This window comes from Triticum dicoccoides, chromosome 2B, assembly GCF_002162155.2.
Source record: "Triticum dicoccoides isolate Atlit2015 ecotype Zavitan chromosome 2B, WEW_v2.0, whole genome shotgun sequence".
Taxonomy (NCBI): Eukaryota; Viridiplantae; Streptophyta; class Magnoliopsida; order Poales; family Poaceae; genus Triticum; species Triticum dicoccoides.
In genome coordinates, this window is record NC_041383.1 from 722,092,443 (window position 1) to 722,117,954 (window position 25,512).

At 44.6% G+C, this 25,512-nt stretch overlaps 1 protein-coding gene and 1 pseudogene across 1 annotated transcript; both read right to left on the reverse strand.

The window, feature by feature from the left end:
* Positions 1-2,854, reverse strand: part of LOC119365856 — a 9,579-nt pseudogene extending 6,725 nt beyond the window's left edge.
* Positions 2,855-4,103: 1,249 nt separating this feature from the next.
* LOC119361252 (G-type lectin S-receptor-like serine/threonine-protein kinase At4g27290) lies at positions 4,104-7,330 on the reverse strand. The gene is made up of 6 exons (XM_037626555.1): positions 6,088-7,330; positions 5,391-5,572; positions 5,059-5,269; positions 4,722-4,959; positions 4,476-4,626; positions 4,104-4,397 (listed from the first exon to the last, which is right to left on the reverse strand). Exons 1-6 carry the CDS (start codon positions 7,328-7,330, stop codon positions 4,104-4,106), a joined length of 2,319 nt encoding a protein of 772 aa, XP_037482452.1.
* Positions 7,331-25,512: the final 18,182 nt, after the last annotated feature.

Here is a 25,512-nt window from a genome sequence, read left to right on the forward strand (position 1 = left end):
CGATTATTTTGCTATCAAACTTGCGTTCAACGAGAGCTTGGAAGTTTTGGAAAACTTGAAACACATCTGATCTTCTTTTGAGAAGATAGATCCAAGAGAATTTATTGTAGTCATCAATAAAACTGACATAATACGTATGTCTACCAACAGAGTGTGGGGCTGGACCCCAAACATCAGAAAAAATAAGTTGGAGAGGTTTGGTAGAAACATTAGTAGAAACAGGGTATGGTAATTGATGACTTTTTGCTCGTTGACATGAATCACAAATTGTTTCAACATGATGCTCACCAACAAACGGGAGCTTATTTTTCCTAAGCAACTTTTCAACTAAAGAAAAAGAGGCATGTCCTAAACGGTCGTGCCATCGTGTGGACGTAAGCTTGATAGCACCACAAGCTTGTTTATTGAATCTTCTAAACTCTGGAATCAACGGATAGAGCCCTCGAACACATCTACCTCGATAGAGTATTTCCCTCGTTGCCTGATCCTTGATCAAAAAGAAATAAGGGTGAAACTCGAGAAAAACATGATTGTCGATGGCAATTTGATGAACAGAAAGAAGATTTTTATGTGCACTAGGGACATGCAAAATTTTTCTAAGATGTAGTTTACGTCTAGGGGTACGAAATATTGAGTGACCAACATGACATATACTCATACCTTCTCCGCTAGCAGTGTGGATTTGATCCTTGCCGCGATATTTTTCCTTCATGGTCACCTTCTCGAGTTCATTGGTGATGTGGTTTGTGGCCCCACTGTCGACGTACCAATTTGTGTCGACGCCGTAGGACCCATCAGCCGCCGCAGCAACATCGTCCTGGGAATCATCATCATCCTCGTCATACCTGTGTGTCCAGGTTTCCCGCAGATTTGGCAGCATGGAGTGTCGGGGCGCGTTCTGTTGCCGCTGCCATGACCGCGACGGCCGCGGCCTCTGCCGCCCGTGCGCCGAGGAGAGGAGCCGCGGTCACTGCCGCCGCCGCCACCAGATCGCCCTTTGTTTAGAGGAGGGCCACGTGAACGGGAGCCGCTACCCCGCCCACGCGACGCCATGTTGGCTGAAGACTTGAAGCCCCCGCCGCCGCCGGACCCGTGGTAATGAGCCACGCGCTGGTCGAAGTTGGAGAGCATGGCGTAGAGTTCATTGAGTGTGACGGGGGTCACACGAGCGTCGAGAGCAGACACCAGAGGCTGGTAATCGGCGTCTAGCCCGTGGATGATGTAGGAGACTAGTTCGTCATCCTGGATGGCCTTGCCCGCCGCGGCTAGTTCATCTGCAAATCCTCGCATGGCAGCAAAGTAAGAGGCAACCGAGAGATTACCCTTCTGCGCATTGATGAGGGAGGTGTGGATGTTGTTGATGCGGCTCGCCGAGTGCGACGAGAACATGGCAGCGAGCGTCGTCCAGAGCGCGCTCGCCGTGGTGACCGTGGTCACCGTCACCAGAACCTCCTTTGTGAGGTTGGCCAGCAGGAAGCCAAGGACCTGCTGGTCCTCCCGGACCCAGAGAGGGTGGAGAGGGTTGGGTGATGAAGTCTCCTTGCCTTCTTTGGTGGTGATGAGGAGCTTCGCCGGCTCCGGTGTGGTGCTGTCAACGTAGCCGTAGACGCCGGCACCACGCAGTTGGGGGGTGATTTGCGTTCGCCATAGCACATAGTTCGTGCGGGACAGCTTCTCCGTGACCTGGCTATTGAGGTTTGAGGAGAAGGCACCGGAGGCGGAGGAGGAAGACATGGCTAGGCTTAGATGGATTCGACAGATGCTTCAGATGGGAAAAGGAAGGCTCTGACTACCATGTGCGATAGCGGAAAACGTCTTACCTCTCTCGAGGGACGTGGTTCACGTTATATGGAGAGGGGGATGCGACCCCAACGATCGGTATAGGGAGATCAGATCGTTACAGAGAGGGAATCTCAGGAGAGATTACTTGGAGAAGGAGATAGAGATAGTTACAATTGTAATACGTTTAAACTAACAACCAAATCTATCTCTATGCCTAACACCAGCCGAACACCACCTCCTGGTTGGGATCGTGACAGTATGTAACGTTGTCTAACAAGGATGACTGATTGTCCCAGCTTAGAGATGTCAACTTGCCAGAGTGCTCAAGCATGAAGAAGGTGAATGGTGATCCATCAGACACTGTGAACATAAAGTAGAGTTCACCTTGTAGGCCGATGGTCGTTTGGACAACGATGGAGCTGCTATTGATCAAGTACATGCCACCGGACACTGTTCGACCATTCCATACACCTCGGTAGTACGGTCTGGTCCCATTCCGAATGAGCACTTGAAGATCCGGCAAGACAGGGTGACCGCTGCAGGAGAAGTCCCTGGACGATGGGTCATTCAGACCCACTTGTCCCTTGTGGCTTACAAGAAACTTCATGGTTGGTAGGATGGTATCGGTTGGATGATCGAAGCTTTGCCAAATATATGTGCCGTTTGCAAAGTGGAGGACAAAGTTACCCGTGTCCAGCAGCACTGCAACAGCTCCAGCTCCCCCAGAGGTGATATTAATCTTCGTCGTCCATGAAGTGATGCCTTGGGAGCCCGACAACCTCAAGTCAGGACTGTCTGTGATAGCGAGCATGGCAGAAGAAGGTGTAGTTATTGGGTTATCGCGGTTGGCGATCCACACAAAGAGTCGATCGGGTATCTGATTGTGCCATATACCAAGGTATAGGCTCGTGTTGGAGCTCGCTGGGAAGAAGAAGCCGAGAGCAAAGACTCCCTTGCTGGAGACGAGCTTGTCGCCGGAAAAGAGTGGTTTTGCATGTGTAAGAGTATCATCAGATTTGCAATATGAGCTCAGGAAGAAGAGGATGAAAATGGGGATGCAAGATGTGGCCATATTCATCGGAAAATGCTTTGTGCCGAAGTGAAGAAAATGGCATGCGGCTATATAGAAGATAACAATTGAGGTGATCGTTCTTCGGGACAGTTTTTTTCTTCTCTGGAACAGTTTACTGAGTGGATGTGTGGTTGGAGACTTCTTCCTCGTCCTTCCAAGTTCCAATCTAGACTGGACTTTTATTGCACTTCAATAACCTCCGTCCGGAAATACTTGTCATCAAAATGAATAAAAGATGTATCTGGATGTATATTAGTTTTAGATACATTCCTTTTTGTTCAATTTGATGACAAGTATTTTCGGACGGAGAGAGTACAATCTAGAAAGGACTGGTATTGATGAGACAGCAAGGTCGACCTGGACCATAACAAAGGAGAGCAGACCCCAAAGTCAGCACTAATGGTGCTGCTCATGCAAAGAAAAATCGTCACTACTGGGAAGTCCAGATTGGAGTTTAAAGTGAGAGGGCGACAGGGGAAAAACCTCACGGTCGGGCATACGTGGGTATGCTTGCTGCGGTTCAGGCGAGGATAATGGCACACTGTTGGCCGCATCGTGCGTGGCGACTTCTCTTCCGTCGGCATAAAATTCCGTCTGACCAAGATTAATCTCAGGATGATACAGACTACGTAGTATAAATTCGCTGCAGAAATTAATTTATATACTGTCAGGAAATCAGAAGTTCTATCGACATTCATGTCACACAATATATAAGTAGGGCTTTAGGAATACATGTCAACAAATTCAAAATCAAGGCAACAAGGAGGTTATGTAGCAGGTTAGTTTCACCATTACCAACATTCATATGGGTAAAGACGACTTCAAGTTCATAATACAGGACTAAAGGCATGTATCTGTCAAGCGGACAAAAGTTCAGCTAATAGAAGTGTCCCCATTCGCAAAATAAAAAATAAAAAAATAGAAGTGTTCCCAGTTTGATTGATTTGTGGAACTTTTAGGCTAACATTACATACTAAGAAGAGTGATAAGCAAATAGTCTACATCTACAATGATACTCTGAGTTAGATGTAGAAGAGACAAGTGTACCAGGTGTCCGGGTGATATGTTCATGAGCACGATATCTGCTGCAATTTAAGCTGTTAACATACTGATACAGTGCCTACATTCCTTGTTAGTTCCCAATTCACAGCCTTTTCACTATGACACAACAACCTACTGAAAAAAATTGCACTCCACATATTTGTACATCATAAAGTATCAGCTTCTGGTGAAGTGTACGGCTTCCCATCTAACGCCCCTCAAGTGTTGTGATACTCACTACATTCGTAGAATTTCCCCTTATTTTTCCAGGTTCAAGGCTTCGTAGAGGAAAATATGCAGGCTGCTTTGGTGCTGGGAGCAGTGCACTTTCATTCTCCAACATAAAAGTAACTGATGCCATGAGAGGCCTATCATTCGGACAGTCTTGAACGCACAGGAGTCCGACATGGATACACCGTAGAACTTCATCAAGTGAACAACTCTCAATAACCGAAGGGTGCACCAGTTCTGTTGCTTTTCCATCTTCCCACAGTCTCCATGCCTAAGCCAATAGAAACAACTTATGATCAAGTTACTGTGTTTGATGTATTGAGATTTCTACGCATTTATCCATACTTACATAAGCTGTAAGGCCGACAAAGTTCATTACGAGTTGCGGCGAGGTGATCTTCAAGCCACTTACAATCTCCAAGAGAAGAACACCGAAGCTATAGGTATCCGATTTTACAGAAAAAGCACCTCCCATCACATATTCAGGCGACATGTAACCACTGTTTTAGACAATTCAGTGAGGTGCATAATTTGGGATAAACTAGAAGATAGAAATTGGAACCTTGAGACGTAGCTAGTGCATTGAATTACTTACTATGTCCCCACAACCCGGGTAGTGCTTGCCTCTTGTTTGTTTCCACCAAAGATCCTCGCCATACCGAAGTCTGATATTTTGGGAGTCATTTCAGAATCCATCAAGATGTTGCTTGGTTTGAGATCTCTGTGAATTATAGTTAATCTTGAATCTTGGTGGAGGTAAAGAAGCCCTCTCGCTACCCCTTTAATTATTTTGAAGCGTATGGACCAATCAAGCTCATATTGTTTTGTATCGTCTGCAAAGATGAATAATAAATGAAATATATCATCAATAATGAGTGATTTTCTTTTGGGTAATCAAAAACTTGTAATATGCATCAGAAGTTTGAACATACCAAAAAGGAATGTGTCCAAGCTTTTGTTAGGTAAGTATTCATAGATAAGTAACCTCTCATCTCCATAAATACAACAACCAAGAAGTCTAACAAGATTTCTGTGTTGCAATTTCGCAATCAGAATTATTTCATTTTTGAACTCCTCTATCCCTTGGGCAGAGCCCTTACTAAGCCTTTTGATAGCAACTTCTTTGTCACCTTGCAACATTCCCTACATGTTTTGTATCATCCTGAACTATTAAACAATGAAAGCAATCGTTTCCACAAATAAAATTATTCTTCAAAAACAGAGAACGTGCTACTATAACTGAGGAGGCAAGGCTTTCTGCTACCTTGTAAACTTTACCAAAACCTCCGCTTCCAATTTGGTTAAATTCAGAGAAATTATCCGTTGCAGCAGCAATATCTTCGAAGCTAAAAAAAGGAAACTCCACATGTTCACCGCCCATTTCACTGAACGAGCTAAGGTATCCTAGCATGGGTCCCTTGTGTATTTCCTTCTTCTTCTGTGTGCCTGCTAAAGATTAATACTTTTGTTATTAACACTCGTAAAAAGAAGTAGAATTTTGAAAATAAGGGTCGTTTTCAAGTCTACCTTTGTATTTGCATATGCTGACAAGGGCTATACATGCAAGTATCAGCACGCATGCGATGGTTGGGAGTAAAATCTTTACCAATTTGTTATTCTTTTGAACTGCAAAATGAATACTGTATAAGTTTAGCACATCGCTTTACAGCCATGAGTGAACCATGTGTCGAATAAAAGTGCTACACATAACCCTCTAGAATTACTGCTAGGCTTATGGTAAAAAGAGGTCTAATGTTGCATTATGGCTCAATAGAATAGTCATAGATCTATACACCAAAGTAGTTAGATGCAAAAAAAGTATTTGTCCATTACTGCTATAATGTTAACTTCATAAAATTAGTAGATGCCCCATGATTAAATGTTGGTGTTTATCTGATAACATTAAGTGCCATATGCTAATATATGGGCTAGAAGCTAGCCTAGAATGGGTTGGTGCATACCAGGAGAGTTGGCAAGCCGGAGGTACAGGTTCTCGCCATACTCGCTAAACTTTCCTGTGTCGATAAGCTCCCTTGTCCAAACCAAGCACCTTGACTGGTCAGCCATAGCATCATTAGTGCTAAAGTTGGCATAAGCATAGGCTGTAGACAAGCAATTGTTGCTGCACTCAGTCATGCACTCGCCAAAGCTTCTGTTGTGGACACGTAAAAATTTGTCGGGGAGCATCATCCTAGATAAGGTCACGAAATGACTTTGCTTGCTGCATTTCAGCTCTTGGATTCTTCTACATCCGCTTGAAAAGTTAGGACCAGAGGGCTCAAACCCATCGAGGCAACTACATGTCGGGACAGCCGCCGTGTAGTCACAATAGCCGAACGGGCCACATGAAGCGTAGATGTTGCAGCTAGCTGGGGGTGCGGTGATGGTTCTCCATGACGAGCGGTTGTTCAAGCTCAGAGTCAACACACCCATGTAGTCGAGAGTAAGATGTGCATACTGTGAGGCACCAGAAACTCTAAAATCATAGTAGAACCCATCCCTTGTCCTGATAATGGCTTCATACAAGACAGTATTCTGGTATAATGTGCCAACCGCCATCTCACCGTTGAAGATGCGGCGGCGATAGGGCCTAGTCCCGTTCCAAATGAAAAACTGAAGGTCTGAGCTAGGATCAAGGCTCATAGAAAAGACTCCAGTTGACAGGTCATTGAGGCCCTTAGAAGCAATAATGCGCCACACCACATGGCCCTTCTTGCTCAACATGGTCCTACCTGGGAGGAGTGTGTCGGTAGGGTGATCAAAGCTCTGCCAAATGGACGTGTCATTTGGTGACTGGACCACAAAATTCCCCGTGTCAAGAAGCACCGCAGTAACTCCCATGCTGCCCTTGATGTCGCTCTTCACGGCCCAAGGAGTGTGACCTTGGGAGTCCGACAACACCAGGTCAGAACTGTTGGTGATGGCGAGCGTTGGAGATGAAGCAGCAGCGATTGGATCGTCGCGGTTGGCGGTCCATACGATGGTGCGGCCGGGCATGTTGTGGTACCATATGCCAAGGTACAGGCTCGCGTTGGAGCTGTCCGGGGAGAAGAAGCCGAGCGCAAAGTCCCCGCCCTTGGAGACGATCGTGTCGCCGGGGGAAAGCGGCTTTGCAGGCGACAACCGGTCATCGGATCTGCAGAATGGACTGAAGAAGAATAGGAGGATCAAAACTGGAATGCACGGCGTGCCGGCCTGCTTCATCTTCCTGGGAAGAAGGAAACTATTACATAGTTTTTGAGAACAATTGGGCTGGCTGTTGCAGGGAGTGGACTTGTAGTTGGGGATTTTTCTTCCGGCCAAGTAAAAATTGGACAATGCGAGCAAAGAGTAGTACTCGTATGTGTCTGCGTGAACAAGTCCTCGACGAGATTTGACTTTTGAAGTCTTCAACTACGTGACGACTAGTATGTGTCTGCGCAAGGAAAAATTCGTTGCTAGGTGTTGAGGTTTCGAAGTCTCCATCGGGGGGATTTGACATTGGAAATGAGAGTGCGACAGGGGAAAACTCACGGCTTGGACGCGTGCGTCGGATGGAGGGTCCTGCTGCTCCCTCAACCACGGCGAACTCCTTCCGCCGCCGCCTTTTTTTTAGAACGAATGTTCTAGGAGAGCCCGACTTTGAATTAACAAAGCCATCAACCGGCCAGGATTACACAAGGCCATCAAGCATGAGCGACCGAAAGATACAAGGGAGCTGATAGAACAGCTTATAACTGTTAGAGTTATGTCGAATATTGTGTACACGGTAGGTTACAGTTAGACTCTGAGTACTACTATGTTTACATAGGATATGTGGTCGTGTCCAAGTAGGACACTTGTATCCTAGGCCTCTCATATATAACGGGGGTAGACACACGATGTAACCTATGCCAACATAATAGCACCGGAACGCAGGGGAAGCCGGCAGCATGTGCCGGTGTCCAGAGAGACCGGATGCGGTATTGTAACGGTGTCATGGGGAGGAGCGCCCATAGTCAGGCCCCGGGGATGTAGCCATATCGGTGAACCTCGTTAACAAATCTCGGTGTCGTGCTCGTATAATTGCTTGGTCCTCGGATGATCGACGGTATGCCTCAGATTTATTCTAACAAGTGGTATCATGAGCAAGGTTGAAAAGGTCCGGGAGGCGATGGAGTTGATTAACGGAGGAGGTTTTGAAGAGATCGTGGCTGCAGAAGCTGGTCGATGGCCTAGTGGGCGGAATCTTGTCTCGGCGATCGCGTGGGACACGACAGCAGGGAGCAGTAAGATGATCAGGTCCAAAACAGGAGCGATCAGTTAGCAAGCGGGACTATCGGCGAGTAAGTCGTTGGCGTAGCGGTGGCGGCGGAACGTGCAGGCAACGGAGTCTTGGCGAGATCGATCGAGTTCATCGAGATCGGTTTGGTATGCCCTGTGCAGCCACGCGCGTACAGGTGAGCTGAAGCCCAGGCAGGGCCAGCGTGATCAAGACGTGGGCTGGATCATATGGGTCAGCTCTGGCAGGCCAAGGCGGAGGTGGCCAATAGCGAGGAAAATCCTACTTGCCGCTCGTTGCGGCAAGTTGTCGACGCTCCGCACAGGGGAGGTCCGAGCGAGCGACCGAGTGGGCCGGCCCGCTTTAGCGTTACAGCGGACACCGGTTTTGGGATGTTTCCAGCCGGTTTTTTTTCCGGTTTTGGGAACCTTCTAGAAGGTTCCTGAACCGGCTTTTTCTTTTTTAGTTTCTTTTTCGTTTTTCTTTTTTCTATTTCTCTTCTTTTTATTTTTTCTTTTTTTTCTGTTTCCTTTATTCTGTTTATTTTTTTGTTTTCAAGTTTATTTTCAAAAACAAAAATCCGAATTTCAATTTTTTTCTGTTTTCAGATTTTGTTCACAAATTCAAAATATGCTCCCATTTTACAAAATTTGTTCACAAATTCAAAAAAGGTTTCTTCTTTCAAATTTTTGTTCTGAATTTTTAGAAAATGTTCCTGTTTTTTCAAAATTTGTTTGACTTATTTTTGTTCATTTTTTGTGAAATTTGAAAGTAATGGCATGTATTTCAAAAACGCCTGTTTTCAAAAATTGTTCACAAATTTCAAAAAATGTTCTTTTGTTTCAAATTTTTGTTCATGTATTAAAAAATGTTCACATTTCAAATTTGTTTGGGATTTTCAAAATTGTTCTTCATTTTACAATTTGTTCTAAAAATTCAAAATTTGTTCGTTATTTTAGAAATTGTTCTCTATTTCAAAATTTGTTTGGATTTTTAGAAAAACACGAATGATTTGTTTGGATTATTCAAAATTGTTCTCTGTTTCTAATTTTGTTCTCAAGATTCAAAAAATGTTCGTGCTTTACAGAACTGTTCTTGCTTCCAAATTTCTTCGGGAATTTTCAAAATTGTTCTCTGTTTCAAAATTTGTTCTCAAGATTCAAAAAATGTTCGTGCTTTAAAAAAGTGCTCGTGCTTCCAAATTTTTCTCAAGCTTCAAAAATCATTCGTGCTTTAAAAAATTGTTCTCAAATTCCAAATATGTTCATGTTTTCAAAAAATTTTAGGGAAATTTCGAAAATGTTTGTTTTTCTAAGTATATTGACATTTGTGAAAATGAGAACATAATTTGTTTGGGTAGTTTCATAAAATGTTTGTTTTGAAAAAAATGTTTGTTTATTCAACAAATGTTTCTGCTTTCATAATTTGTTCACAAATTCAACAAAATTCATGTGTTCATAATTTGTTCGCAAATTTATAAAATGTTCAGGAAATTTTCATAAAATAGTCGTGTTTCAAACAAATGTTCATAATTGTAGGGTGTTTTTCGAAACTTTCCTGTTTTTAGAAAATGTTCGCATATTGAAAAAGTTGTTCATAGTTTGAAAAATGTTCTCGTTTTGAATATTGTTCCTTTTTTTACAATTTTTTTTGAGTTATGAAAAATTTGTTAGCAAATTTTGAAAATGTTTGTGTTTCTAAATATATTGACGTTTGTGAAAAAGGAAACAACCTTTAAAATTTTTAAAAGTTTATTTTTTTCTCCACCTATAGTTTATATAAATTGAGCTATCATTTTTAGGCAAACAAGTCTATGAACACAGTGGCTAACGACATGGCTCAGTCACTGGAAGCCATGGATTCTATCCTATACACACACACGTTTTGGCTAATTTTTTAGCAAGCTGCTGTCTAAATTTTGCCGTTGCCTTGCATTTCTTTACGTAGTGCGTTGCAGTTATACCACTAGGGTCAGCCGGTCGTACTGGCTAGGTGTGCCGTCCTCTATACCACAAGGCGTGAGTTCGAGACACCTTTTTTGTTGATTTTTCACAGCGCCTACCGTAAAATGGGCCGGCCCAAGTCACTTGTCCCCCTGTGCGAACCATCGGCAGTTTGCCGCAAAATGCGGCAAATAGGAGATTTTTCACAGCGCCTACCGTAAAATGGGCCGGCCCAAGTCACTTGTCCCCCTGTGCGAACCATCGGCAGTTTGCCGCAAAATGCGGCAAATAGGAGGTCCCCGATAGCGATGCAAGTTGAAACGTGGAAGCGCTGGCGTACAATGTACATGCACTATACGAGATTTGTTTTGAGACAAAAAAAGCAACTAGGACTACGTGTGTGCATAGAAGCAGTTTGGTTGGGTCAAGTTTGGTCTATTTTCTGCTGGAAGATGCATGGAGAAGCAACAGCAAAGAGTGACGGGGAAAAGGAAGATTTGTGCAGTTTGCATGGATGTTTTTTCTGGGTCAGTTTGCTGAGATGGCTTGGAACACGTGGACAGGCTGCGGACACGCGTGGATAAGTGCGTAATACAGGATCATGCATACACATGGCGTCTAAGACATGCACGTATGTGCGGATGGGCACGACGCAGGGTGGAGCATTGTTGCAGCCTGAATAGTTCGGCTGGGTCGGATTTGACAGTCTGACGGGATCGACGCAAGTCAGTTGATACAGAAGACGGTGGTGGGATCGGCGACAACGACATAGGAGCATGATGCTGACGGCGACCGACTTCTGGGGCGAGGAAACACGTGACGCAGGCCCTAGGGCTTGTGTGGCTTCGACAAGACTATGGCGTGGGGTTGATTCAAGATGGCGTGCGCATGTGAGCTTGAAGTCGACGGGACGCGAGGGTGGACTGATCATCTACCATGGAGTCATGTTGAAGGTGGAGCTGGATTGAGGGGCTACGGTGTAAGGATCCTGAGAATCGAAGCCTATTCAGCGAGAAAAAGCGAGGGACGCGTAGTTCGGACTGGAGCCCAATGGTCTGATGAAAGCGTAAAACTCGTCATCGGTCGGTGATGATCGATGGTACTCTGCAGTGGGATTGAGTGGTGTGGTTTTGCGACCCTTGAGACTCGACTAGGACAGCGGAGGCTCGACGCGGTAATAGCGACGAGGCGTGCGGTACACACGGTGCATGGAGGCGGACCAGGGCTCTGGTGGTCATACATGTGGTGAGACAACTGCGAATTTGACTCGGGATGACTACAAGCAACGTCAGACAGACGGTCAAGAAAGGAGCGGTGATGTTGAGTTCAGGTAACTCTTATGTGTGACACCCAATATGTGAGTTGCTCACTTTCACGTAGGTCAGTGATCAGTGTGTGATGGCGTTGGACTGATACTCTGAAAGTTGGGAGCACAAACTAGAGTAAGGGGACTTAATTTTGCTCGAGTGTTGACTGTGGTCAAGAAAAGGAGGGACTACAAGATGCAAGTGGAGTCACATGGAGTCTTTGGAGTAGCAGCAGTGCTCATGGGATAAGCTCAAGTCCAATGTACATGGAAGTTTGACGCATGAACGAATTCAAGGTGGTGGAGAATATTCGCCAAGGTGGAGTTTGTTAGAGTTGTGTCGAATATTGTGTACACGGTAGGTTACAGTTGGACTCTGAGTAGTATTGTGTTTACATAGGATATGTAGTCGTGTCCAAGTAGGACACTTGTATCCTAGGCCTCTCATATATAGCGGGGGTAGACACACGATGTAACCTATGCCAACATAATAGCACCGGAACGCAGAGGAAGCCGGCGGCATGTGCCGGTGTCCAGGGCGACCGGGTGCAGTATTGTAGCGGTGTAATGGGGAGGAGCGCCCATAGTCAGGCCCTGAGGATGTAGCCATATCGGTGAACCTCGTTAACAAATCTCGGTGTCGTGCTCGTGTAATTGCTTGGTCCTCGGATGATCGATGGTATGCCTCGGATTTATTCTAACAATAACACAACGCACACTACTACACACAAAGAAAATCATGAAAACCTACAAGTAATGTCGAAGCCCGCTGCACAACGACACCAAGAACAGGGGAACAGGGAAGCCTCTAGGATCAGACATTGGCCCGCAAGCACCGAGAGTAGCCGTAACTTTGGATTGGGACCACGAACACCTGTCTTCCAACGCCAAAGAGGAACCCTTTCCTCTCGCCTAGGCTCGAAGGCACCAGACTGTCGGGTCGTTGGGCGCTCACCCGAGAGCTTGAGCAGGTGTCGGCCCAGACCCAGAGCAGACATAGCTCACGGTCCTCGCCGCGCCGTAGGCACACCCACTAGCTGCACTACCACCTTCCTTGGCCAACCGAGAGCAGAAGGAAAGCCGTTGGGAGGATCGCCGAAGAAGAAAGCTGCAAAGACCCAGGGCCGAAGCTTGGAACAAGCCTCTGCTTGGACTCGAAGCCGCCGGGCGCTCTCCTACCTCAGCGCCACTCACCCGAAGAACCATACCACCTAAGGTGGCGCCTCCAAGAAGGGAACGACGCGCAAGGCGCCGCCGCCGCCCAACCCGAGGCATGTTTTGGGATTTCACCCGGGATCTTGGACAAGGGGGGGATAGAGGAGTCCTCAGCGGTGCCTCTAAGAAGAAAGGCGATGCACGCGCCGTCTCCGCCGTGGTCAAAGAACCGGCCAAGGGTTTCCCCCGGACTCGATCTATGCCACCAACACCCCGCCAGCACCGGAACTGGCAGCCAAAGCTGCCGGGAGGATACAACCGGAGGGGAGGAGAGTGAGCAGAGGAGGAGAAACAAAAAGATCTGACCTTCAGATCTGGAACGGAAGAGACCGCGCCACGACCACCACCCGCCGGCTCCGCTCTGCCCGAGCAGCCGAGGAGGCCGGCCACCACATCCCGCGAGCGCTGCCTGGCGCGGAGGCTGCGCCGCCTCGCCGGTTGAGGCCGCCGCCCTCGAGTCCGGGATCCTCGCGAGGGGAGCGAAGCGACGAGAGGCCTCGCCGCCACCTTCATCGCCGGCCACCGAGGCTTGCCTGGCGTCCCTCAGGTGGCGGCAAGGGGAGGAGAGGCTGGAGGGGGTTGCGGCGCCGGAGGGAAACCCTAGTCGCCCCCGGGTCGTTCGAGGAGGACGACACGGGAGCCAGGAGGAGGGGAGGACTCTATGATGCCACTGTTTCTTCCGCCGCCGCCTTCGTCCCGGTGCCGGGCCTGGACGCCATGGTCGATTGGAATCTGAGCTACTGTGTGTCTTCTCCATTCGCCCCCGGATTGATCTGCCGGAGAGGTAGATGAGGAGGTATAATCGCGGCGGCTGGCGTGAATATTGTTTTTTTGAAATGGAACACATGATTCCATATTAGGCTACTCGCTCACCGAAATCACTGGCCACCAAGACATGTACATCGACTGGTACGGACTTCAAATTAAGAGCTAGCTCCACGAGTGCATCTTATCATAAAGTAGTATTATAGATGAACATATTTATTGTCATGCATGACACAAAGTAGTATATGATACTATCTATCTATGTTATTGTAATCCTCTCTTTTTTTTAATTGTATGCCACATAAACATTTTTGCGAGTCCTAAGTGCATGTTACCAGTTATGTTATCCCCATTCTGGCCAGCCTTACCATCCTCTGACTGCACCAGTCGCATCACGAACGACAAACCCCCATCCACCGCTAGCAGTCTGTGCGTTGAAAGCCCCGTCAGTATTAATTTTAAGCCTGTCAACCACAGGTCGCAGCCACCTCGTACTGACTGGCATAACCTTGTGTTGAATCCCACGCAGCCTGACGCATCCCAATTGGGATCGCTTTCTCCCCAGCATTTATTTTATTCCTCCTATGCCACCACTTCCACAACATGCATGCAACGAGCACTTTCTTTGGTTCTTCAATACTCCTATTTCTCAACACATGCACAGCAGAGAGCAGACTTTGCATTATCACACACACACACACACATCTGCAGCCTCACGTCCTCCAGATCTAGCTGCCGCCAAAGCTGCTTCACCTCTTTACATTTCAAAAATAGATGCGCACCATCTTCGTTTAATCTCCGGCAACACACACAAAGTTTCTCTCAATCCATTCCCCTACGACTAATATTCACTTTCAGCGGCAGACTAATGAGTAAATCTCTACATGAACTGCTTAACTTTAGGCTGATAGGGGTACTCCAAATTTCATGTCAAATTTTAACATGCTCCCTCTGACCCCCTCTTTTTACATGTGAGGTAAGAAAGTAAGAGTTAATCAGACCACTAATTAATAAGATCAACGCTCAGATCTATTAAGAAGGAGCATGTTAAAACTGCTCGAATTTCATTCCATTGGAACTCACCTTGATCACTGGTAGAAGAGGAAACTGGCTCACCATCCCTCTCGGCAATGTATAGCTGGGACGCTGACTTGACTGAGAACAACCCCTTCCTATCATAGTGCCAGCCATAAAAGTCCTCAAAGTCTTCCCGGATGGGTGTTGCCAAAATAATCTGAGCATCCTCCTCCCAGAAAATATCCCTGACCAACGTCTCATCCCACATCATGGTATAGGATCGATTAATTCCAATTTCCAAGACTTTCGTGAGAATGCACTGTCCCCTCAGAATACATGGCCGACGCGACCCGTCTCTTGCGAGTCAAGGATCCTGCCATATGTTTACATTAGACCCATCACCAAATCTGTAAATGAGCACTTTTTTATAGTACCTCAACCCCTCTAAGTATACTTCTCCAAGTATAAGAAATACCAGGTTTACTTTCGGCCTCAAGGATGGAAGATGTTGGAAAGTACTTCGCCTTCAGTACATGAGCACAAAGAGAATCTGGTTCAATGAGACCGGCGTGGATTTGGTCTAGGAACTGACGGAGGGTTTGGGGAAGAACATTTTTTTAGACAGTTTGGGGAAGAACTTTGCTCGGAGCGTCAAGGAGCGCCCTATATGGGCCGCCCACCCTTCGACCATAACGAGCTTTCCGCCCGTAAGCACTTGGGCCAAGGCCTCCCATTCTTTCCACCCCTAAAAGAACTGCCATTCCTTCGAAAGTGGATGAGGACGAGAGCTGGGAGCAACTAATTAACGAGCGCTCCTTCAGGAGCCTCGCAACGGTCAGCGCCACTTGTCGCGCTCACAGCCATTCGCCACGTGTCACGCTCTGGACGCTCCCTTCGAATTTTATTTTTTTATTTTTACGCACGCGTTTTTGGCTTTTTAAAAGGTTTTTTTCCGGGTTTTTTTTACGTTTTGGTTTTTTACCGGTCTTCCCTAGCTTTTTGACCAAAAAAAAGATTTGAAAAAAAATTGCGCAAAAAAATGCATTTTTCTCCGTGAGAGTCACAATATTGTTTTCACGAGAGGCACGGTTGTGCTTTCGCGAGAGGCATGACTGTGCCTCTTGGAAACGGAAAAGAAAACGTGTTTTTTGTTATTTTCTTTCGCGAGAGGCACGGTTTTGCTTCCGCCAGAGGCACGATTGTGCTTTCACGAGAGGCACGGGCGTGCCTCTTTCGGAAAGGGAAAAAAACGTGTTTTCTGTTTTTTTTCTTTCGTGAGAGGCAGGGTTTTGCTTCCGCCAGAGGCACGGTTGTGCTTTCGCGAGAGGCACGGGCATGCCTCTTTCGAAAAGGGAAAACATTTTTTCTATTTTTTTTCTTTTCCGCGAGAGGCACGGTGAAAGAACATGCGGTGTCCCCATGTTTGGTTTTGGCAATTGATGACAATCTCTATGGACTAATGGTTGTCTTGAGTTATATTTGAAGGATTTGTCCATAGGCTTTTCTTGAAGTCCATGTGTTGGTTTCAAGGAGTTTATGAGTTGACCAAGGTGCTATTAAGGAATTATCCAAAGATTGGTCATATGCGAGTGTTGAGCTTATTGCAAGCATGTCTTGAAGAACAAGGTTGTGTGATCATTCATGTTTACCTTAAATACATCATCCAAATGAAGAGAGTTGCAAAGATTCAAGGTTGATCAAGACTAAGTCAATAGTGAATCAAGTTGATCAACTCATAAAGCGTAGAAGATGTACCGAGAGGGATCAAGTGATCCCATGGTATGGTAAGCTTTGTCCAGTGCACTTTGTGTACTAACCCATGGTCTATGTGAGAGTTCTATGTGGGGTTAGGTACGTATCCATGGGCTTGCATCAAGAGGAAGATATCATACAACCCATGGAAAGGATGACATCAAGTGGTGATCGTCATCAAGATTGCCGTGTGCAAGTTCAAGTGGAGCATCACGAAGAGATCAAGTGCTTGAATCTTGCCATCCATTGTGGTGTCAATGGACTTGTGAAGATGAGCCGAAGAGTGGCTCACCCATAGTGGACTATGGGGGAGCAATAATCTAGTCTTCATCGAGCCAACGCAATCAAGAAAGGTGGTCCAACTTGAGGGAGTCAAGATCGTCATCATCTAGCTCAAGTGGACCATGTGCAAGGCAAAGGTTTTCCCTTGATAGGTTTTCTATTTTACCGGTATTGTGGTGGTAGTTGGGAGACCGAGTTATAGGATCATTTGCCGTACTATCAAGGGGGGCTCTCAAGTTGGTAGCTTGATCGTATCGTTAGTAGAGATCTCAAACCATTGCATCCTTGCATCATGTTTCTTGGTTCTTGTTTGGTTATCTTTGTGAGTCTTAGAGCTTATGGTCATCTTGATGACAAGCTTGAGTTCATCGAAAACGGAGTTTGCATGCGTCTTCTATGATGTTTTCGGTGTTGGAGGTTTTACTGGTCTTATCCGATGAAGGGTTCTCACCATTTTCTTATGGGACTTTTCTCATTTGCTTATTCTTGATATTTCTATCAATATTGTGTTAGCCCATGTCGTTAGCTTTCCAACAAACCTAGTTTCGTTGAATTCGGAGTCCGTTTGTAAAAGTTGTGGCTGTTTTGGTAAAGGCTGCAGCGGTACTACCGCGGCTCCTGAGCAGTAGTATCGCTCCAGAGCAGTACTACTGTGGCTCCTAAGCGGTAGTACCGCTCCGGACCAAAAACTCGTGTTTTCTCTCTCGTTGGGCTGTTTTGACCGTGCTAAGCGGTAGTACCGCTCCTCCAAGCGGTAGTACCACTTGTGCACGACCTAAGCACATAACGGTTGGATTCGGGAGGTCCTAAAAAAGGGGGTCTTCTTCCCCAATGATCCTTATCCTTTGAGCTCGTGTTCTTCCCCCATTGTTGACCTTCTTCGACCTTGCCAACTCTCAATCCCTCCAATGGTTCTTGCTAGTTCTTGAGGGAAAAGAGAGAGGAGATCTAGATCCACGTTTCCACCAATCACTTTCTCCTCTAAGTGAGGGGAACCCCTTGGATCTATATCTTGGAGTTCTTCGTGTTCTTCTTTCGTTCTTCCTCTCATTTTCCTCCCTAGCATTAGTTGCTTTGGTGGGATTTGGGAGAGAAGGACTTGGGCACTCCGTGTGCCCTTGCCATTGCATTTGGTGCATCGGTTTGAGTTCTCCACGTGATACGTGGAAGTTACAAGTTGAGAAGCTTATTATTCTTGGGTGCTTGGTGCCCTTGAGCTTGTTCCTCTTGGGTGCTTAGGCGCCCTAGACGGTTGGTGGTGTTCGGAGCTCAATCATTGTGGTGTAAAGCTCTGGGCAAGCGTCGGGGTCTCCAATTAGGTTGTGGAGATCGTCCCGAGCAATTTGACGGGTACCGGTGACCGCCCCCAAGGGTTGCCAAAGTGTACGGGTTCGGTGACCGCCCCCAAGGGTTGCCATTTGTACGGGTTCGGTGACCGCCCTCAAGGGTCGCTTAGTGGAATCACGGCATCTTGCATTGTGCGAGGGCGTGAGGAGATTACGGTGGCCCTAGTGGCTTCTTGGGGAGCATTGTGCCTCCACACCGCTCCAAACGGAGATTAGCATCCGCAAGGGTGTGAACTTCGGGATACATCGTCGTCTCCGCGTGCCTCGGTTGTCTCTTACCCGAGCCCTTTACTTATGCACTTTACTTTGTGATAGCCATATTGTTCTTTGTCATATATCTTGCTATCACATAGTTGCTTATATTGCTTAGCATAAGTTGTTGGTGCACATAGGTGAGCCTAGTTGTTTTAGGTTTTGTGCTTGACAAATTAACCGCTAGGTTTATTCCGCATTTGTTGAAGCCTAAACCGTAATTATTTTAAAACGCCTATTCAACCCCCCCTCTAGGCGACATCCACGATCTTTCAATTGGTATCAGTCTCTCTTTAGTAGGCTTTACCGCCTAGAGAGTATAGATGTCGACTAGGGGATTAGGATTCTCTGACACTCTTAGTTTCGATGGCACAAATTTTAATGTTTGGGTAATTCGCATGCTTAATCTCTTTAGGGTCATGGACCCAAATTTAGAGCGAATTGTAGATATGGGTTTTTCTCCTCCAAAGGATCCCCAAGGATTATCTTTAGAGGATGAGAAAAACTCTTATCTCAATGCTCAAGCTTCTAATGTGCTTTTTGATGCTTTGAGCAATGTAGTTATATTTCAACTCATGCCGTTCCGAGATGCTCATGAGTTGTGGACGAAGCTTCAAGATAAATATGGTGTGTCCAAGATTTGTGGGGATGATTGTTCTCCCTCCACCTCCGGTCGTATAGTCTTCTCAACTTCTTCTACTTCACCTACATGTGGTTTGCCACAAGGTAATGATATGGTGAGTAGTGTTGGTCATTGCAATGATGATAGTATGCTTATTGTGGATGATCCTTCATCACTATATTATTGCAATGCTCCTTCTTTGGGCTTTAACACTTCGAGCACTCCAAATATTTCACATGCTTGTGTTGATAGTCCTTGCATATCATGTAGAAATTGCTTGACTAAATCTCATGATGATATGCTTGCTATGTCTTGTTGCCATGATAAAAATGCATCTATCTCCTCAAATTGTTGTGCTAACAATGTAGAGGAAACCCAACACTTCATGGAACAAGATGTGGTGTTTAATGGTGCCTCAAGGGATCCTACACCATCATCTATTGCTTTTTGCCTTATGGCTAAGGCGTCAAAGGTATCTCCTACTTTGTACCCCAATATGTCTCTTGATGATGATGTTGATGCTAATGATGATGAGGATAATGATGAAGAGAATGATAATGTTGCCTCCTTAAAAACTAAGGGGAAAATGATTTTTAAAGCTCTTCATAAAAATAAAATTGCTCGTTCCAACTTCATGGAAATAATGTCCATTGCCATTGATGGCAAGAAATACATTGAGGAGTTGGAATCTCATCTAGAGGAGCATGAGGTCACCATTGAGAAAATGGAAGCTCATGGGCGTGATTACACAAATGAGATCGCAGAGCTATCTCAAGCTCTTGAACATGAACAAACCACCTCCGAATCTCTTGAGGAGACTTTTGCTCTAGAATTATCTAGAGTGAGGGAATCTCATGATAGAGCTCTTGAGGTGGCCAATGATTTCAAAACTAAAAATGCTAAGCTTGAAGTTTCTCATGCTAGACTCCTTGAGGATTTTGAGCACCTCGAAAATGGCTCAAGGGTCATCAAGGGTGAGCTCATCAAACTCACCGAGTCTCATGCCCAACTTGAAACTTATTATTTAAAAGAGCTTGCCAAGTTGCCTTCTCCTCTTGTTATTAATGATGATGCTTGTGCTACTAATTCTATTACTTGTGAAGCATCCATTTTGAAGGAGAATGTTGAGCTACGGGCTGAACTTGAGGTGCTATCTAGAAATTATGGGAAATTGGAAGAAAGTCATGAAAAGCTCTCAAGCTCTCATGATGATCTTCTAGTATCCCATAGTGTGCTAAAGATAGCTCATGAGGCCATGATTGCTAAGGTACCATCTAGTGAGCCTCATGTGGATACTAGCACTACTTCTAGTCAAAATAGTATATTGCCATGTGCTAGTCCTTGTAATTCATCTACTCACAATTTTGGTACATCTTGTGATGAATTGCTTTCCTTGCCTTGTTGCTCTAACGATGAAGCTTATACTTCCTCTAGTACTTGTGTTGAGACTAACCATGTAGAGGAAATCAAAGAGCTCAAGGCCCAAGTCACTTCTTTGAAGAAAGACTTGGAAAAGTGTCATGAAGGGAAGGCCACACTCAACAATATCTTGAGTGTGCAAAAATCCCCCAATGACAAAGGTGGACTTGGATTCAACTCCAATAAGAATAAGAAGTCCAAGTTTAACAAAAAGAAGGGCCAAGAACAAATCAAGAATTCGGCCAAGATTGTTTGCTTCAAGTGCAAAATAGAAGGGCATCATGTTAGATCTTGCCCATTGAAGAAGAAGGCCATTAGTGTCAAGCAACAAGGGAAGAGGGCACAAGTTCAATCTCATGCTCAACATCAAGTTGAAGAAAGGCCTCTTCCCAAGAAGACTCAAGTTAATGCTTCTCAAATTGAGAAATCAAGTGAGAAGAAAGTGAAGAGTAGACGTTGCTACTTATGTCGTGAGAAAGGTCACGTCGCTTCTTCATGCACTAGTGGCAACTTATCCAACCCAATTATTATTGATGATATCTATTCTCTTGGTAAGGATAAGGTTGGCAATGTGTTTGCCAAGTTTGTTGGTACTCAAAGTGGTGTCAAGCAAAGAACTATTTGGGTAGCCAAACCTATTATGACTAACCTCTTAGGACCCAACTTGGTTGGGGACCAACAAGCTCAAACTTGATCAATAGGTGTTGTTGGAGGGCATTGGAGACTTGGCTACATTATGAAGAATTAAGGGGACTTCATCACTCTTATTGTCTCAAGCCAAGTCAATTGAATCATCAAGTTTATATCTTATATCCAATGTGCCTCCTTGCGGTAACTTGTACTTAAAATTGCTTACATTGAAAGTTACTTGCTCCCTTGCATGTTTTGGTTTTGTTCCTTGCATGTGTTGGTATATGTTGTCATTCCAACTTTCTTATCTTGAGCAATCAAGTATGCGGGTGTTGGTTTGCACACCATGTACGTGTGTGTCGTGCATTGAGCCTTTATGCTTCTTGTTTGTTTCCTAGTTGGCTCGTGTGAGAGATTAATGGAACATCCCATTTTGGGGGAGTGATGTGCTTTGTGCACCTCACAATCCTATAAATGTGTGTACATGAGGAATACCATCTAGTATTGACATTTCAAGATTATCTAGTCGCTAGGTGGTATATCTCTGATGAGAAATTCAAATTCTAGATAGTCCATTAATTATCTCTTGTTTGTTCCTCTTATTGCCTCTTGTTAAGTTCTTATTGGTATCATATTATGGGGGAGTAATATGCTAAGTGCATATTACAAGCCTAGAAAATGTGTACATTTGAGATATTGTCACCTAGAATTGATATTGTAGATTATCTTGTTCCTAGGTGGCATGTTAGCTCTACAAGTTGCAATTTGCTTTTTGTTTGGAGTGAAGATGATGCCGGATATCCTTGCTATCTATCACCGGAAATTATTTCCAAATACTTCTTGTCCTTTGACAATTGGTAATCACTTATGTGTGGTAGAATTTAATTGATCATCTTTACATTGGCTTTTGTTTATTTGCCTTTTTCTCTTGCCAAGGTTTGTGTCAACTCCCGTTGTCTTCCCTACCACTTGTGGATCTTGTTTATTTCTTGTTCTTGCCTAGTGTTTTCTAGATATAGTGAAAGTGGTGATCCCACCTTGTGCATTTTGTATTCAAATGCAAATCCTATATAATGCACAACTCGTGGGGGAGCTATCCTATTTTCTTTAGAACACTCTTCTTGTGATCCTTTTCAAGTGTGTTTTGGTGGAAGGCAAGCCATTTCTCTTTGGTACTTTGTGCCATCATGAAACTTTGTTGAGAGCCTGGTTTGTTTGGAACCACCCTCTCTTTGGGAGTTTGACATCTTTAGTTTAGTGTGTATCAATGGATATCTCATTCTTTGATGTATCTTTAATGATATCTTCCAAGTGATGATTTCTCCATTTGGTATCCTTTTCACTTGGCATTTCTTTGTTTTTGGTTTCGGGTTTTGAAAGTCTTGAGCATGCATGTTTACTTCATGTATTTCATTTGGCATGTTTTCTTTCTTTGACTCAATATATAGGGGAAACTCCACCTAGTCTCAATTTGGATGATATGTGCATGAAATTCATTTTCATATTTATATGCACATATTTATGTGGAGTTTGTCCTATGTATTGGTGTTTCTAACTATTTGGTCCCGATGAGTTTGGGTACCATTTAGTTTGTGTTGTTCTTCTAGGAACATTTGGAGATGCATTGGATGCTCGGCTCACTCACAAGGAAGGTGTTGTCACCATGTGCATATTGGAGTCAAGCTAGGATGATCAATGAACTACTATCTACCTTCAATTGGTATCTACTACATCCTTCTAATGATATCTCGGTAACAAGTATCTATTCATGCTTTCCCCTCTTGCATTCAACCCTGTGTAGGTTGTATCTTGGCATGATATTCATTTCATATCTTGTGATACTTGTTTCCTTTCTCAAAGCATCCCAACGATGATCTCTATTGCTAGTTGTGATGCCCTTGATGGATGTGTGTGTGGACTTCATTTATATACAATAAGACCATATCTAGCCAAGTGCTATGCTTTCAAGCAAATATCTTATTGGTATATTTATGACTTCCTTCTGGATATCTTGTTCCTTCGTGTTGTAACTATTTCAGGTGTACATCCTTTTTTGTAGATATATATATCATCATGATTTCGTCTACGTAGAACCTTATACACTTGAGAGAAATTACATCTCTAGTTGATATCCTTTCTTTCACTTCCACCTTGTCTTTCTTATGTTATTTCTTTGGTGGCTCTGTGAAAGCTTGTGCCTTGAGTGCGTGTCCTCTATCGTTGCATCTTGATGCACTCTTGTGTGGTGAAGGTTATTTTCCTCTTGCTTATCTTTACGAGGTTTTTGCCATCTTAATTGGTATCCCTCGTCTTGATGAGCCTCCCCTCGTCTATCTTCACCACGGGTTGTCACAAGCATAGGTTCTCTTTTGCTTATTAGTAAGCTTGTGAACCCTTTTGCCAGTTGTGTGTGGGAATGATAGGTCTTGCACCGTGTGCCTCATTCTTTCAAGACTATGTTGATGCTTAATGCTCATCCTAATTTTAGTCTTCTCAAGTGCTTCGCCATGACTCACACACATCATTTTGGTTGAGCCTATTCTTAAGTTGCCTCTCTTATATGTTGCTCAACCATGTGCTTGTTGCAAGTGCTAGGCTTTGTTTCCTATAGGCTCACTTGCACTGGATGTAAGTTTCTATTGATTTTGGGGGAGCTATGATCCTATTTTGTGCACTTTGTATTCAAATACAAAAATTCTTATGTGTGCACAAATCATGGGGAGCTTCTCCAGTTTCTTTAGAACACTCCTTCGCTCATATCATTTATTCATTCATGTGGCATGTAGGATCATTGGTCTAGTTGGCTCAATTGATATTCGTTGATTGCTTGCTTCAATTGGTATCTTTTGATTGCTTGATTGCTTGTTTCTCTCTTTCTTATGTCTTTGTGGCATATCTTTCTTTTGTGAACTTTGGGCCTAAATATAGTTTGTTTTCCTCCTAGTATTTACCGTCAAACTTGTGTATTGCATTCCACTCTCTTGTTGAGAAATACACAATTTATGGAGGACCACAATTTATATTGGCCTTCTTAGATTTTCGCCCATTTTGGCAATCGATGCCAATGGGGGAGAAGTTTTAGAGAGTTTTGTGGAGAAGTTTAGAGAGTTATCTCTTCTTGTTTTGGTTTTGTTCCTTAGCATTTGCATCTCATTCGCATGCACTATTGGTTGTTGCATTGCATGGTGATGCATAATTCCTTATATAAACTCTCTTGAAAGTGATTGTCATCAATTACCAAAATGGGGGAGATAGAAAGAACATGAGGTGCCCCCATGTTTGGTTTTGGTAATTGATGACAATCTCTATGGACTAATGGTTGTCTTGAGTTATATTTGAAGGATTTGTCCATAGGCTTTTCTTGAAGTCCATGTGTTGGTTTCAAGGAGTTTATGAGTTGACCAAGGTGCTATTAAGGAATTATCCAAAGATTGGTCATGCGAGTGTTGAGCTTATTGCAAGCATGTCTTGAAGAAGAAGGTTGTGTGATCATTCATGTTTACCTTCAATACATCATCCAAATGAAGAGAGTTACAAAGATTCAAGGTTGATCAATACTAAGTCAATAGTGAATCAAGTTGATCAACTCATAAAGCGTAGAAGATATACCGAGAGGGATCAAGTGATCCCATGGTATGGTAAGCTTTGTCCATTGCACTTTGTGTACTAACCCATGGTCTATGTGAGAGTTCTATATGGGGTTAGGTACGTATCCATGGGCTTGGATCAAGAGGAAGATATCATACAACCCATGGAAAGGATGACATCAAGTGGTGATCGTCATCAAGATTGCCGTGTGCAAGTTCAAGTGGAGCATCACGAAGAGATCAAGTGCTTGAATCTTGCCATCCATTGTGGTGTCAATGGACTCGTGAAGATGAGCCGAAGAGTGGCTCACCCATAGTGGACTATGGGGGAGCAATCATCTAGTCTTCATCGAGCCAACGCAATCAAGAAAGGTGGTCCAACTTGAGGGAGTCAAGATCGTCATCATCTAGCTCAAGTGGACCATGTGCAAGGCAAAGGTTTTCCCTTGATAGGTTTTCTATTTTACCGGTCTTGTGGTGGTAGTTGGGAGACCGAGTTATAGGATCATTTGCCGTACTATCAAGGGGGGCTCTCAAGTTGGTAGCTTGATCGTATCGTTAGTAGAGAGCTCAAACCATTGCATCCTTGCATCATGTTTCTTGGTTCTTGTTTGGTTATCTTTGTGAGTCTTATAGCTTATGGTCATCTTGATGACAAGCTTGAGTTCATCGAAAACGGAGTTCGCATGCGTCTTCTATGATGTTTTCGGTGTTGGAGGTTTTACCGGTCTTATCCGATGAAGGGTTCTCACCATTTTCTTACGGGACTTTTCTCATTTTCTTATTCTTGATATTTCTATCAATATTGTGTTAGCCCATGTCGTTAGCTTTCCAACAAACTTGGTTTCGTTGAATTTGGAGTCCGTTTGCAAAAGTTGTGGCTGTTTTGGTAAAGGCTGCAGCGGTACTACCGCGACTAGAGAGGATGTAAATTTTTACTACCGCTTCAGAGCGGTACTACCGCGGCTCCTGAGCGGTAGTACCGCTCCAGAGCAGTACTACCGTGGCTC

Bases quoted from the DNA above. Each gene is read 5' to 3' on its own strand.
- LOC119361252 (XM_037626555.1), bottom strand. From the start codon at position 7,330: ATGAAGCAGGCCGGCACGCCGTGCATTCCAGTTTTGATCCTCCTATTC. The intron at 5,573-6,087 runs GTATGCACCAAC...AATCTTTAGCAG, and splicing joins CCGGCTTGCCAACTCTCCTG to GCACACAGAAGAAGAAGGAA. The intron at 4,398-4,475 runs GTAAGTATGGAT...CTATTGGCTTAG, and splicing joins TTGTCGGCCTTACAGCTTAT to GCATGGAGACTGTGGGAAGA.